Source organism: Piliocolobus tephrosceles, chromosome 2 (genome assembly GCF_002776525.5).
Source record: "Piliocolobus tephrosceles isolate RC106 chromosome 2, ASM277652v3, whole genome shotgun sequence".
Classification (NCBI taxonomy): Eukaryota; Metazoa; Chordata; class Mammalia; order Primates; family Cercopithecidae; genus Piliocolobus; species Piliocolobus tephrosceles.
The window spans coordinates 83,160,873-83,174,639 of record NC_045435.1 but is presented as its reverse complement, the minus strand read 5'-3'; the positions used below and the strand labels follow the sequence as shown (position 1 = coordinate 83,174,639).

The following is a 13,767-nucleotide window of genomic DNA, read 5'->3' as shown; positions in this document are numbered from 1 at the left end:
TAGCGTGGATTTGCTGGGCAAAGGATGATTCGCAGCCCAGATGAGATGGCAAATGATCTCATCATGCTTCTCAGAACAGCATCAAACTTAAAATGGTTTACTTCGGGAATTTTGTATTTAATATCTTCAGACCTGGGTTGACTGTGGGTAACTGAAACCTAGATGGTATAGCCTACTACACACCTAGGCTACACGCATGGTACAGCCTATGGCTCCTAGGCTGCAAACCTGTACAGCACATGACTGAACTGAATACCGTAGGCAACTATAACACAAGGATAAATATATGTGTATCTAAAAATAGAAAAGATTGGATAAAAATAGGGTTATAACTCCATGGGGACACTGTCATAGATGTGGTCCATTGTTGACTGAAATATCACATGGTATGTACCTCTATCTTCTATCAGGTCTGTTTCTCTGGAGAACCCTGACAATACAGGCTGGAAACAAGTAGATAACAGTTTTCTTTCTGTATCAGACAGGTAATATGCCGACATTGTAACAATGTTTCAGGATGGCACATCGCACACCTGTGTGTGAACACCTAATCCTCATGCTTATGAACTACATAAGGAGCTGGTAACAGTTTTGTCAGTTCTGTTTTTTTGCCTCATCCCATTTCACCAGTATGGCACTGCAAAAGTGCAGCAATTCATTCAAAAGTTCCTATTTCTACAAATTAAATAAAAACACAATTAAATTTTAGTAGGTGCTAAAACTTGGTTTTGAAATTTTATTAAAAAAATATATTTGCAAACATATAAAATTTAGGATGAAAAACGCTCATTTTAAAACATGTAATAACTTAATATTTGCAAACATACACAGATGGTATAAAATCCATACCATTAAAAATGTTAATGACACAGTATTGCGCTCATGGAACAAAAACCTTGCTGTAATTCCAGAGCTTCTCGTCCCCACATTTCAGGGAGCTGAGAATCTGGTACAATGAAAGTCATGAGAGCCACATGGCCAAAGCAGTAATACAGAATAAAAAACCATTTAGAACACATATTTTAAAAACATGTTTCTTAAGGAATCACACGGATAAAAAGGAAACACAATTCTGCATTTTCCCCACTTTGAAGTGAATGATATTGCATCTTAGCATTTTAAATGAAGGTGTCAAATACAAAACGGAGGGAATCACTGCACACTCTGCTGAATTTGCTGAAAAACAGGCTCCTCGAGGCCCTGGTCCACTCGGAAATGTTCTCAAGCACAGCTGTAAAAAAGCCTAGTGTAAGCTGCTTGACTGTGCTCAGATCTTAGCATTTTAGAGACTTGAAAACAGAGAGCACTATTGGTTCCAGAAGGTACGTTGAACGCAACTGAAGAAAACCGAAGGGAGGCAAGAAAGAAACACATGCTCTGCAGCTAATGTGCAGCCAGGATGCAGGATGCGCACCCCGTGATTCCTCAGTTCTCCTCACTCACATGGGCTGAGCCCACTCGTGCCTGTGCCACCTCTCATTCCTCTCAGAGTTACAGTATGATGGCTGATTTTGTTTTTTGAGCAGTTAGGCACCTTCAATTTCATGTTGCATTATTAGTAATACAATGGCAGTTAGGGCCTCTACTACGGAAACGAGAAAATTTCAAACTACATTCTTTGGGGGAGGAGAGTAATAAAGCTGCATGGTTTAAAAATTTACCTAGTAGTGGATGATAGGGTTTATATAATTTCTACAAGAAAACATAAGCCAGGAAAAGAACAAAGCTTGACATGCAAAATCTGGTTAGACATATACTAAACTAAGCTTGTGTGTCCCCCTGTAGATAGGGGCCCAGCTTGACTTCTTTATTTATTTATTTTTCTTTGTTTTTGAAATCGAGTCTCACTCTGTCACCCAGGCTGGAGTGCAGTCGCTCGTACTTGGCTCACTGCAACCTCTGCCTCCCGGGTTCAAGTGATTCTCCTGCCTCAGCCTCCTGAGTAGCTGGGATTATAGGCGTGCGCCACCACGCCCAGCTAATTTTTGTATTTTTAGTAGAGACAAGGTTTCACCATGTTGGTCAGGCTGGGACTTGGGTTCTTAATAAAATATCACTCTCTGTGATGGCTACATCTAAGCCTCTGAAGGTGAGCTGTGGACATATCACATGTGGACAGCATGAAATGCTTCTGACACTGAGAGTCACTTGCAAAACTTGAATTCAAAGTCAAGCGGGCCAAATCTCACACCTTTTGAATCCCAGGAGGGACACAAAGAAGAGCTTCTGCCTTAAGGGACAAGGCTGTCTGGGAGGCGTGAGAGTCCATTAAAAGACAACACATTAACTACAACAAAAAGAAGAGCAGCACCACCCAGCAGTGGTGCCCCAGACACACCTCTCCTCCAAGCTCTGGGCTGCTCCTCTTGGAGCCCACACTTAGACCCTGGGGGTGGGGGTGGGCACAAAAATAGAGTGGTCTAAATGCAGGTCTCCTGGGGTTCTGCGAAATCTAGCCAGAAGCATCTCCATCTCGGTGTCCATTTCGATTCAACTAAGCTTCCAGTAAAGACACTGCAGCAATGTAAACATGCAACCTAGGCTAGCATGAGGTTCTAGATAGTAAGCCTGAACTAGGAATAAGGCAACTAAACTGTGACTTTCGGGCCAGGGTCATCCAACTGCAATTATCCAGGCTTGGCCTGGCTTCTCTAGAGATTCATTCTGGCCTGAACTTCCTGGTAATCATGACATGAACTTCTGGCTTCTGAATTTTAAGTAAATGCTTTGAATATATAAATTTGGGAGGTGAAACAGGTTTACCCTTTTCAAATCTTCATGACTTGGTTTACTTTCATACTAAGGAAGCCTTATCATAGATTCTCTTTACTGTCTATCATATCCATTCCTAGCATTAAAGGTGAAAATTAATATGATCACAGATTCTCTTTAGGATATTCTCTCTTAACTCTCTCATAATATTACATACCTAAAAGCATAATTTCAATTCAAGAATCCCTTGATTTGTCTGTTCACCAAAGCCCACTGAGACCACATTTGGGGTGCAATCACACCTACTGGTGCATCCACTTTATGGAAGTCACGTGGCTCCCTGGACACCATCTCTTGGTGTCAGCAACACTCTGTATCCTACTATAGCTTTCTCGTTCCCAGATGATGCATAAGCAATTCATTTTTGGTTGCTTAATTTACACACTATCTGTGAAAACAAACTATTCATAATTGAGCATGAAAACTTATAAGCTTCCCTGAATTCTGCACAATTCACACATAATTAGGTAGACAGCAATAGAAGACACTAAAATGAGAAGCAGAAACCCTGTCCAGGAAGCATGTTTAGATCAACAAAAGCCAATCATTCTTTATGCTAAAAACTAAGACCAAACTAAAACAAGTACGTAATTCACAAGTAATCTTCTAGAATTTCAGCTAGAAAAAAATAATCTATTGACTTATGATTGAGTTACCATTAAAGCTTAAATGATTGTTCCCAAGGAACCATCATATCTGTCAGCATTATTCACAGCTAATCCTTATGCTAGCTGGTTGAGCCAATTGGGTTTTTACCCCATCATTAAATAGTGCTCATAAAAAGTAAGCAGTGCATCTTAATTGGTTAAATACTACAAAATGACCTGTATCATAGAAACGAAGACACTTTCATTCAAAGAATATCTTAAAATTACTATTGCTGAAATAAATCAAAATCTACATTAAAATATTACTAAACACCATTACATGCTATAAAAGAATAAATAGAAATCATGGCAGATCAATAGCAGCATAACAAAGCTTCTTTACATATTTTCACACTTTGGGCTGGGAAAGTACTCACAGCCTAGGAATACATTGGTAGAGTTCGGAATCACATTTTCTTTTAACTCCATAGTTCTACAACAAAATAAGGGCAGTGTGAATAACAGCTCCCTTTTCTGCATAGCTTTAAAACTATTCTCAGTACACTCAAGGAAAGGAACCAGGATGGCTTTGTCAGATTGGTCCACAGGTCCTTTTGTCAAAGTGTTAAGGAAAACAATCAACAATGACAGAAAAGGAAAATAAGGCTGTGCTTCACACACAAACTTAGCATTTTCAGAACCACTGGAGAGTTTAACCTAAAATGAAGATCTGATAGGATGTGGGCATTCCCAGTCCCAGCCTTCCTTCAAAGGTGTGACATGCCTGTGTCAGAGCCTGACAGCGCCCTATTCAAACGGTAATGCTGCACTGGGGGCCTGCTGCGGGGCAGGACTGGGGCACTTAAAAACAAAACGCTATTAAGAAATTTCACAACTTTTAAGGCCCAAACGGGGCATTCATATAAAATATATTTCACTTGAGGAAATAATTCCCAATTTGCCACCTTAAATTCTGGTCCTAAAAGCTCGAAGCTACTTTGCAGAGCTGCCTTCTACTCTGTTTAGAACTTGACTGTCAGCCCAAAGCCTGTTTCTATGGGGTAGGCTGGGGCAAGCGGTGGGGGCCAGGCTGAACTTCTGCTGTGAGGCTGGTGACTACTCCTCTGTAAGTCCTTGAAAGTGAAAGCGAGCTGAGAATCAGATTCCTTATTCCACAGCCTTGCTCCTAGCTGATGAAAACACCCATATAACTTAACACAATGATTTTTTTTTTTTTTTTGTCAAAACAAAGGTCTGCTGGTGATGCTTCACAGTGAAACCTCCATTATCACTGAGAATGTCACTTGGAAAACATTCTTAAGAAATGAGTCTCTTTCTCATAGGCTCAATTTCAGGATTCTCAAACTCGATGTTCTGTTCAGAAGTTTCCATGATGAAGCCTATTTGTCTCTGAGGTTAGCACTCTGCCTTTAGACTTACTCTGCTCCAGTCATAGGTTGTTGTTGTCTTTGTTCTTGGTCAGCACCTGCAAGTAGACTTCATGAAGTGTACTGAGGAAGCTGGAATCATTCTAGAAGAGATGGGAAATGTTAAGGATACGAATGCCACATTTACCTCGACAGATTTTACTTCCTTGGTAACAGTTTAGGAAAAAAAATTGTATAAATGATTTGTATAACTGATAATCCCACCATCCAGAGACAATCATGATTAATATATTGAGTTTGCGCAGATATTTCTCCACCAGGACAGTGTGCTTGAAAAAAGAGAAACAGTACTCCCAGTCTGTTTTTTTTTTTTTGCCCGCCCCGGTCTCCCAAAGTGCTGGGATTACAGGGGTGAGCCACTTTGCCCGGCCTCCAGCTAATCTTTTGAATTTACTTTATGAACTGATTCTGTAGGAGGAATGTATACAATTTATTTTATTAAGTAATGAAAAATCAAAGATAAAATTGGTATCCTACATACCTTTATGAGATGTATTAATGTATCCTGGAGCTGAGACTTGCTAAGAATAATGGAAGGCTTTCTCTGACTTTCTGGCGTTCCAATAGTTAGAGGAGAAGGAGAGCTGGCTTTCCTCTCAAGATCTGAAGACCTTGTTACTGTCTGCTGGAAAACACTTGGGGCCAGCAGGACTGAAGACACTGCAGTGGTCGTTGCAGTAACCAGTGGGGCGCCTGCAACCTGGAGAGGAACAATGGTCATTTTGTACCAAAGTGCAGAAGCCAGTAGCCAGGCCCAGAATAGGGACCATGTGGAAACAGGCACAAGCAGCAGAAGAGTGAAGCCCAGAGACAGATTATTTTGGGCTCAGGTAAACATTCAGTAGGAGCATTTGAACATCTAGCATCTGGTTATAAACTTCCGTTAGCTAAAGGATGACGAGCCCATTTATATAAGAACATCCTAGAATCATCACAGGAAGCCAAGTCCAACTGCCACAGAAGGTAAGAGAAATAACAGTATAGAATGCACAGTAAGAAAAATCCTATGATACATTCAAAATGTAAAGGCTTTTTGGGAGGGGAGTTGGGGAAATGACTGGAAGAGGACACGAGGGAACTTTCTGGAGTGACAGAATGTGACATATTGATTGGGTTGCCCAAGGGATAATATATACATGTGTCAAAAACTCATTTAAAAATCTGTATTGTTTGGCTGGGCGCAGTGGCTCATGCCTGTAATCCCAGCACTTTGGGAGGCCGAGGTGGGGTTCGAGACCAGCCTGGCCAACATGGTGAAACCCCATCTGTACTAAAAATACAAAAATTAGCCAGGCATGGTGGCCTGTGCCTATAATCCCAGCTACTCGGGAGGCTGAGGCATGAGAATCGCTTGAACCCAGGAGGTGGAGGTTGCAGTGAGCCAAGACCGCACCTATTGCACTCTAGCCTGGGTGACAGAGCAAGACTCTCTCCAAAAAAAAAAAAAGAAATAAAAAATACACATTTTTTTTTTTTTTTTAAGGCAGGGTCTCACTCTGTCACCCAGGTGGGAGTGCAGTGGTGCAGTCACCACTCACTGCAGCTTCAACTTCCTGGGCTCAAGCAATCCTCCCCTCATTTTTGATTTTTTGGTAAGAGACAAGGTCTCACTATGTTGCCCAGGCTGGTCTTGAACTCCTGGGCTTAAGTGATCCTTCCACGTAGGCCTCCCAAAGTGCTGGGATTACAGGTGTGAACCACCATGCCTGGACTCTAAAAATCTGCATTTCAGTGTATATAAATCACACTGCAATAAAAAAGAATTTAAAAATCCAGTTATGACCAGGGGCGGTGGCTAATGCCTGTAATCCTAGCACTTTGGGAGGCCTATGTGGGAGGATCACTTGAGGTCAGGAGTTTGAGACCAGCCTGGCCAACATGGTGAAACCCCGTCTCTACTAAAAAGACAAAAACATAGTAGAGTGTGGTGATGGATGCCTGTAATCCCAGCTACTTGGGACGCTGAAACAGAAGAATCATTTGAACCTAGAAGGTGGAGGTTGCAGTGAGCTGCACTCTGGGCAGCAAAGCAAGACTCCGTTTCCAAAACAAAACCAAAACCAAAAACAAATCCAAATCCAGTTATGTTCAATCTATTTTTTTATACCATTATAGAAAGCAATGAGAAAATTTCTTAAAAATAAAGCTAACATCTACCTCTCTCCTCCATTTAGATGTGCCTCTAGGCTAATTCCAGCTAATTATCTGAATATGTTAAACCAGTAATCATCAGTATTTTCAGTATTCTCAGATCTAATACAATCAACAGAGATCTACACTTCTTTCTCTTACATGTCACTTCCTCATTTACAAAGAGCACAGTTTCAAGGGTATGGTTTTTGGCATCTGAGCTATTTATCCTTTATTTATTTTTGGTGCAAAAGCAGGCTGAGAGCTCCTGCAGATAGATCACCACGCAGAAGGACAAGACACACAGAAAAGAGGCTCGTTTCCAAGAACAGTCAGGAGCTGGCTCCCATTTAAACTCAAAGATATAAGACCAGTCAGAAGCTGGTTCCCATTTAAACTCCAAGACTCAAGGAGGGTACAAAGGCTCAAAGGAAAACAGAAATGATTTTAGGGAGCTAAAAAAACCTGTGTGCATCGCAAGGTTAGTGGGTGATGGAGAGTAGGGACAACAAAAAACAAAGCAAGGGAGGACAAACGGGACAGAACACACAGGCCTGGGAGGCTTTGTTCTCAGAGCAATGGGAAATGAGAGGACTGTAGCAGGATAGTGGCTCTGCCACCTGTGACATCACAGCTCCTCCAGGGCAATATTTCCTACTTACAAGCCAGGTTACCACACTCTTAGCAGTCACCCGTTCACAAATACCGAGTAAGGGCCCACCCTGCCCTCTACACACACAGTCAGGGAAGATATCCATGCAGATGCCTCAAGATCCACAGAGGCCACAGTAATGGACTCTGCCAGGACGGGGGTGGGAGGTGCCTGGCCTAGGAAAGGCATCTAAGATGGGCTGGGCTCCACAGCCAACTCTTTTCACTAAGCTGACAACCTTTTACTTCACATTCAGCAGAAGAACTTAAAAATACATAATGTGTCCTTTAGAAAGAGGGAGTCCTGGCTGGTCCAAAGGTAGTGAGTTAGCTCAACTGATTGTTCATAGTCAGTTACAGATCAAACTCCTTGTTCTGCTCTACCTTCTCATTATAGCACCAGACTAGTCTTAAAAAAAAAAAAAAAAAAGAAAAGAAAAAAAGAAAAAGCAAGTCCTTACCGGGATGGCACTGGATAACACCTTAGGCTGGACAAATACTTCAGGATCCTGGTTCTGCTGCATAGACTGAAATGTTTATGAAGAGAAGATAGATGGATATAAGAAGTTTCAATTGACTTCCTAGTCTTAATTGAAGAAGACTTTCCCAGTGGAAAATCTAGGTTAGTAATAGAAAATGGTTCAGATATTAACTAGTTCCTAGATTCCCAAGGGAAGAGTCTGACAGAAACTTGCAACTATGCAGCCAACGATTCAACTGCATGAGAGCTCTGCGACAGCCTCTCTTCTTTAGTTCTGGAGGGAAGGGGTGTGTGCAGAGCCTTTCAGGTTATCTTTAAAGAAAAGCCTGAGACTTGTATCCCTTCTAAGAGACAGGGACAGCCCAGGAATATACATAATTTTTAAGTTTTGTGGGTATATAGGTGTATATATTTATGAGGTATATGCATTTTTTTTTTTTTTTTTTGAGACAGAGTTTCGCTCTGTCGCCCAGGCTGAAGTGCAGTGGCCGGATCTCAGCTCACTGCAAGCTCCGCCTCCCGGGTTTACGCCATTCTCCTGCCTCAGCCTCCCAAGTAGCTGGGACTACAGGCGCCCGCCACCTCGCCCGGCTAGTTTTTTATATTTTTTAGTAGAGACGGGGTTTTACCGGGTTAGCCAGGATGGTCTCGATCTCCTGACCTCGTGATCCACCCGTCTCGGCCTCCCAAAGTGCTGGGATTACAGGCTTGAGCCACCGTGCCCGGGTGAAATGTTTTAATATAGGCATGCAATGCATAATAATCACATCATGGAAAATGGGGTATCCATCCCCTCACGAATTTTTCCTTTGTGTTACAATCTAATTATACTCTTTTCATTATTATTATTATTATTATTATTATTATTATTATTATTATTTTGAGACGGAGTCTTGCTCTGACCCCAGGCTGGAGTGCAGTGGCGCGATCTCGGCTCACTGCAAGCTCCGCCTCCCGGGTTCACGCCATTCTCCTGCCTCAGCCTCCCGAGTAGCTGGGACTACAGGCGGCCGCTGCTACGCCCGGCTAGTTTTTTTGTATTTTTAGTAGAGATGGGGTTTCACTGTGTTAGCCAGGATGGTCTCGATCTCCTGACCTCGTGATCCGCCCACCATGGCCTCCCAAAGTGCTGGGATTACAGGCGTGAGCCACCGCGCCCGGCCCTCTTTTCATTATTTTAAAATATATACTTAAATTATTATTGACTATAATCACCCTGTTGTGTTATTAAATACTAGGTCTTATTCATTTTTTTTTTTTTTAATGCATTCACCATCCCCACCTCCCCCTACCTTCCTAGCCTCTGGTAACCATCCTTCTATTCTCTATCTCCATGAGTTCAAATAAAGTGAGAACATGTGATGTCTGTCCTTCAGCCTGGGCATATTTTTGCTGTTGAGTCTGTAGAGATAGAGATGAGAGATCTAGGCAGCATGGCACCTCTCGATAAGGTGATGTACATGTGGACAGTTGAAAAAAATCAGCTTTATTTGACCTCATACCTTCAAGTCTAGGATGCTCTTATGGCACCTCTAGGGTACTTGGCACAAGGTAGGCACTCTAGGAGAGTGCTGTGGGAGATAGGAAGGGAGTTAAGCTTTGGAATAATTTGGTCCTGAGTCAAATGAGGACTCCTGGAAATGCTGGGCAAAAGCAAAACAAACATACAACCTCTGCTAAAGTGCATATCCAGATAGGAAAATAAATTACTTGGTTGTTCATGATAGGGCTTCTTACCTCAGCTGTCTCCTAGCCCGACATACTTTAAAGGGACAACTCTTCAAAAACTGTCGGTGTCATGACAGTTAAAACCAAGGTCTGTAGTTTCATCCCATCCAGTTACAGTTACCCACCATGCCCACCCCCACCCTCCTGCCATTACCTGAAGGGGAGCAAGCACCATGTTGCTCAGGGAGGCTGAGGCTGCCGCTCTTGCTGCTGCTGTCTTAGAGGGAGGCTCTATGAAGCTCTCAGGTGTGGCCAGCTGACCAGCTGCTGGAGAAAAGCTGGCTACCATTGCACCTTTCCCAAGTGGTTGTGTCTGTATTTGGTCATGCTGTGGGGTCAACCTGAGTTTCTGGAGAAGATCAACGCTTGGGAGGGATGTGCCAGCTGTGTTCGTCACGTTCAATGGGGCCCGGAAGGGGCTCTGGCTGGCAATCAGACCGGCATGGCTTAGCTCAGGGACTGGCTGATTCAGGAGTGGAGACCTCTGTCTAGGTGTGGTCTTCACCACCTGCATCATGGTGCTGTTTCGAGGTAAGCTGGGGGGAACCTGTGTAGTAGGAGCTTCAGATGGCAGAGTGGGACTGAGAACGGGACTCAACGGGATTGTGTAGGTTGGGGCATGCTTTTCATTGGACTGTGTGATGGAGGCTGGAGTGATTAGCACCGGGGTGGTGATTTCAGGCTGGACTGAGTGGTGGGCAGCAGAAGGGACACCCAGGGTTTCTGATTGAGGGGCTCCTCCTGACTGCTCAAAGGGAAATGGTAGGAATGAATTGGGCTCTTTCTGGGAGGCATCTCCTGGCAACCTCTCCACTTCTTCTGAATCCAGACCCACAACTGCTGGCTGTTCCTTTGGCAAAGAGGTTCCAAATAACTCTTCTACCGTCAGATGCTTGTGTCCAGATGGAGCAGACTGAAAAACAATGAAACCACCCAGTGAAAGAGGTCTCTTATAAAACAGCATAACCAAACTTCTTTTCCAGAAGTCAAAGATTGTGCAGAATCAAGGATGGATGGAGTATAAAAATAAGGAATGGAAAAAACTGAAGATGTACTAAGGATTAAGGCCCAAGTTCATCCAGTGTCCCCAGGTTGGTGGATGGAAATTTGCAATGGTAATATAATTCAAATTTTTAGGGTCTCTGGGAGGCAGGATCAGAATTCACCGTTCTTTTTCTTGGCAAAGCTCACTGTGCCCAATTGTCTCATGTCAGCAACACATAGGGAAATGACACTAGAGGAGACACAGGGACCGAATGCTGATCAGGTGATTCCACCTTTCACTGTTCTCAATGAAACGCTAGGCATTGGACCTCCGTAAATCAGAAAACAAATCCAGCCATTTAACAGTGGGCCATTACCCCTCCTTATTCCCTAGCTACAGAATTCTTAAGAAAAAGCAAAGCATTTAAGCCTGACAATTTAAAATGTATACATATTTTAGTAAGTTGGCTTACTGACACCATAACCACTCAAAGGAAAACCTTTTGTGCTTTCCTGTGCTTGTAAGCAGTATTTCCACAGTCAATAACGTTTATTTCCTGAGTGCTCACAGGGTGCCAGGTCTTGCTCTAACCTGGGCTCACGGGACGCAGTAAGGGAGGAACAACAGCTCCCACAGAGCTTACATTTTAGTGGGAGACACACCTAAGTACTTTGAAAACACAGGCAGCCTCAACTTTTTATGCCTAAAATGACTGAATTAATTGTTTAGATCTGTTTATACTGAAAAAATTAGTTCACTGAAACACGATTCTCAAGGCTTCAGAAAATCTGTAAGGCCCCAGAATACACTGCAAATTAGTATACTATTGATAAAACTATGGTATGATCACATTTCTACAGGAAAACAAACCCAATTTTGTCCAGGCAAATGTTTGTTTCATCCATTTGATAAAAATTCTTGAATTTATCAGGTGCCAGGCATTGTGCTGTCACTGTGATGTGAAAAAAGAGGCCAGGACAACTGGTAAGGCCCACCTCCCAGCCCTCCCTGCGCCCCACACTAGGCAGAATTGCAGAGTTGAGTGGGAGGGAAGGTGCTAGGAAGAGTGAAACTGGGGAGGGATGTGGTGAGCTGGCTGGGGAGCACAGCCACTGAGACAGCCACACGTGCTTCAGCACAGCTGGGTCAGAGGCTGGGTGGGAGGGTGACGGAAAGAGAGAAGCAGTGGGCAGACTGCAGAGTATCTGAGCCATGTTAGAGGATCTGGACTTTATCCACAGGACAATGGCGACATGTTCAGGGGATGAGCCATCAGGCTTTATATTTTAGGAGGTGCACTTGGTTGGCCACATAAAGGAAAAATTGTAGGGGTGAGACTGAGGAGAGTCTGGACTAAGATACTGGCAGAGAAGAGGATGAGAACCGGAGTTGGAATGGAAGGAGTTGGTGGCTGGCCAGGCAGCAGCAAGGAGCCGAGAGGACACCCTGGTATCTGCGTATTGGGTGGTGGTATCACTGCCTGGGCAGGCCAGCCCAGGAAGAGTCCCTAGGGTTAGGCAGAGGGGGAAGCTGAAGTTAGTTGTGAACATGTCTGGAGGTCTCTGTGGGACCTCTAGAAGCTGGAGGTACTGACTTAGAACACAAAATGGTGATGTTATTTTATGTTATTAAAACACAAAAATGGTAATACAAGTCAAGGGAGCAAAGGTATCCCCTCAGGAGGTTGTAGCGACACAGCTGTGGTGTCCTATCAACCACCCAGAGGCAGGGCCTGGAGCCAACCACTGCTGCCTGGCTCTGCTCCTTTCTAGCTGTGTGGCCTGAGGAGGGCTGTCCACTTCTCTGAGTCTCAGGCCTCTATAAAGTAGGGAGGGCTGGTAGAGGCTGACATGTATGGAACCCAGTGCGTGTTTAATGTCAGCACTCCAAACAACATGGAGAGCAAGTTTGCCAAGGCAGGGGTTCTCTTTCTCATGTATTCCTAATCCTTGCCTTTCTTGCTCTTGGACTTGCCTACCCAAGTAATGGCACCGCTACCCAGGACCACAGATCCCTTCAGTACATAGCAGACACTCAACAGTGCTCTCTCCCAAAGTTCTTTCAGGGAGTAGGGGGAAGTCAGTTTGAGGAGAGAGGGAGCTTAAGGCAAGAGATCCTGTGTCAGCAGGGGCTCATGTCAGACAACAGGGAAAGAGGGCCAGCAGCGATGAGCATGCACACAAGTTTGCATGCGAAGGACAGAAAGTTAAGGGACTGCCATTCTGTCTTCTCTCCCTGGTATGAGGACAGCATCATCTGCTAGGTGAGAGGGACAGGGCAGGTCTGAAAAAATGTAGTCAGTAAAAAGTAACTTGTGGAGGAAGAGGCAAGAACCTCCCACAGTTGAAAAAAAGTTATAGCTTCATACCAAACCATTTCACCTTAGAAAATATTCAATAAAGAAATTCCACCAATCTCACTTCAAATATAAGGCAGCATCAATATCTAATTTTAAACTGTGGATACAAAAAAATACTAAAGATCTTACATGTTTCAATTTCTTCATATTTTTACTTCTGAAAAAAACTGTAGAGTTTAGGGTCTGAAAAAAAAGACACCTCAGTTGTTAATTGGGAAAATTACATAATCTTTCTTTTTCTTTCTCTTTTTTTGAGACAGGGTCTCATTCAGTCAGACTGGAATGCAGTGGTGTGATCACAGCTTATGCAGCCTCAACCTCCCAGACTCAAACAATCCTTTCATGTAGCTGGGACCACAGGTGCATGCCACCATGCTCAGTTTATTTTTACATTTTTTGTAGTGAGCCATTGAGCCCAGCACAATCTTTCTAATTTAGTTCCTTATCTGAAAAGCGAGGACATTCTGACAATGATCTCAGAGCACTGTTGTGAAAATTAAATTCTCAATATAATGTCTGGTGCCCAAAAAGCATTAAATTGAAGTTGGCTTAAACTGTAATCACATAAACACCATGTGGTCTTTCTTTTTTGAGACGTAGTCTTGCCCTATCGCCCAGGCTGGAGT

The 13,767-nt window shown here is 43.4% G+C and overlaps 1 protein-coding gene and 1 non-coding gene across 3 annotated transcripts in view; both read right to left on the bottom strand.

Annotated features, from left to right (window-relative positions):
* Nucleotides 1-475: 475 nt before the first annotated feature.
* LOC111524381 lies at nucleotides 476-579 on the bottom strand. Its single transcript, XR_002725772.1, has one exon. It is a non-coding gene; the product is annotated as a small nucleolar RNA U13 (small nucleolar RNA).
* Nucleotides 580-708: 129 nt separating this feature from the next.
* Nucleotides 709-13,767, bottom strand: part of DCP1A (decapping mRNA 1A) — a 58,963-nt gene continuing 45,904 nt past the window's right edge. The window contains exons 7-11 of one of the 2 annotated variants that reach the window (XM_023189531.2): nucleotides 13,271-13,324; nucleotides 9,952-10,710; nucleotides 8,050-8,115; nucleotides 5,289-5,507; nucleotides 709-4,890 (exon numbers count right to left, since the gene is read on the bottom strand). In XM_023189531.2, coding sequence (XP_023045299.1) covers nucleotides 4,810-4,890; nucleotides 5,289-5,507; nucleotides 8,050-8,115; nucleotides 9,952-10,710; nucleotides 13,271-13,324 — 1,179 coding nt within the window. In that variant the 3' untranslated portion in view covers nucleotides 709-4,809. The remainder of the gene's footprint in view (nucleotides 4,891-5,288; nucleotides 5,508-8,049; nucleotides 8,116-9,951; nucleotides 10,711-13,270; nucleotides 13,325-13,767) is intronic. The other variant, XM_023189532.2, reaches the window with a different exon arrangement.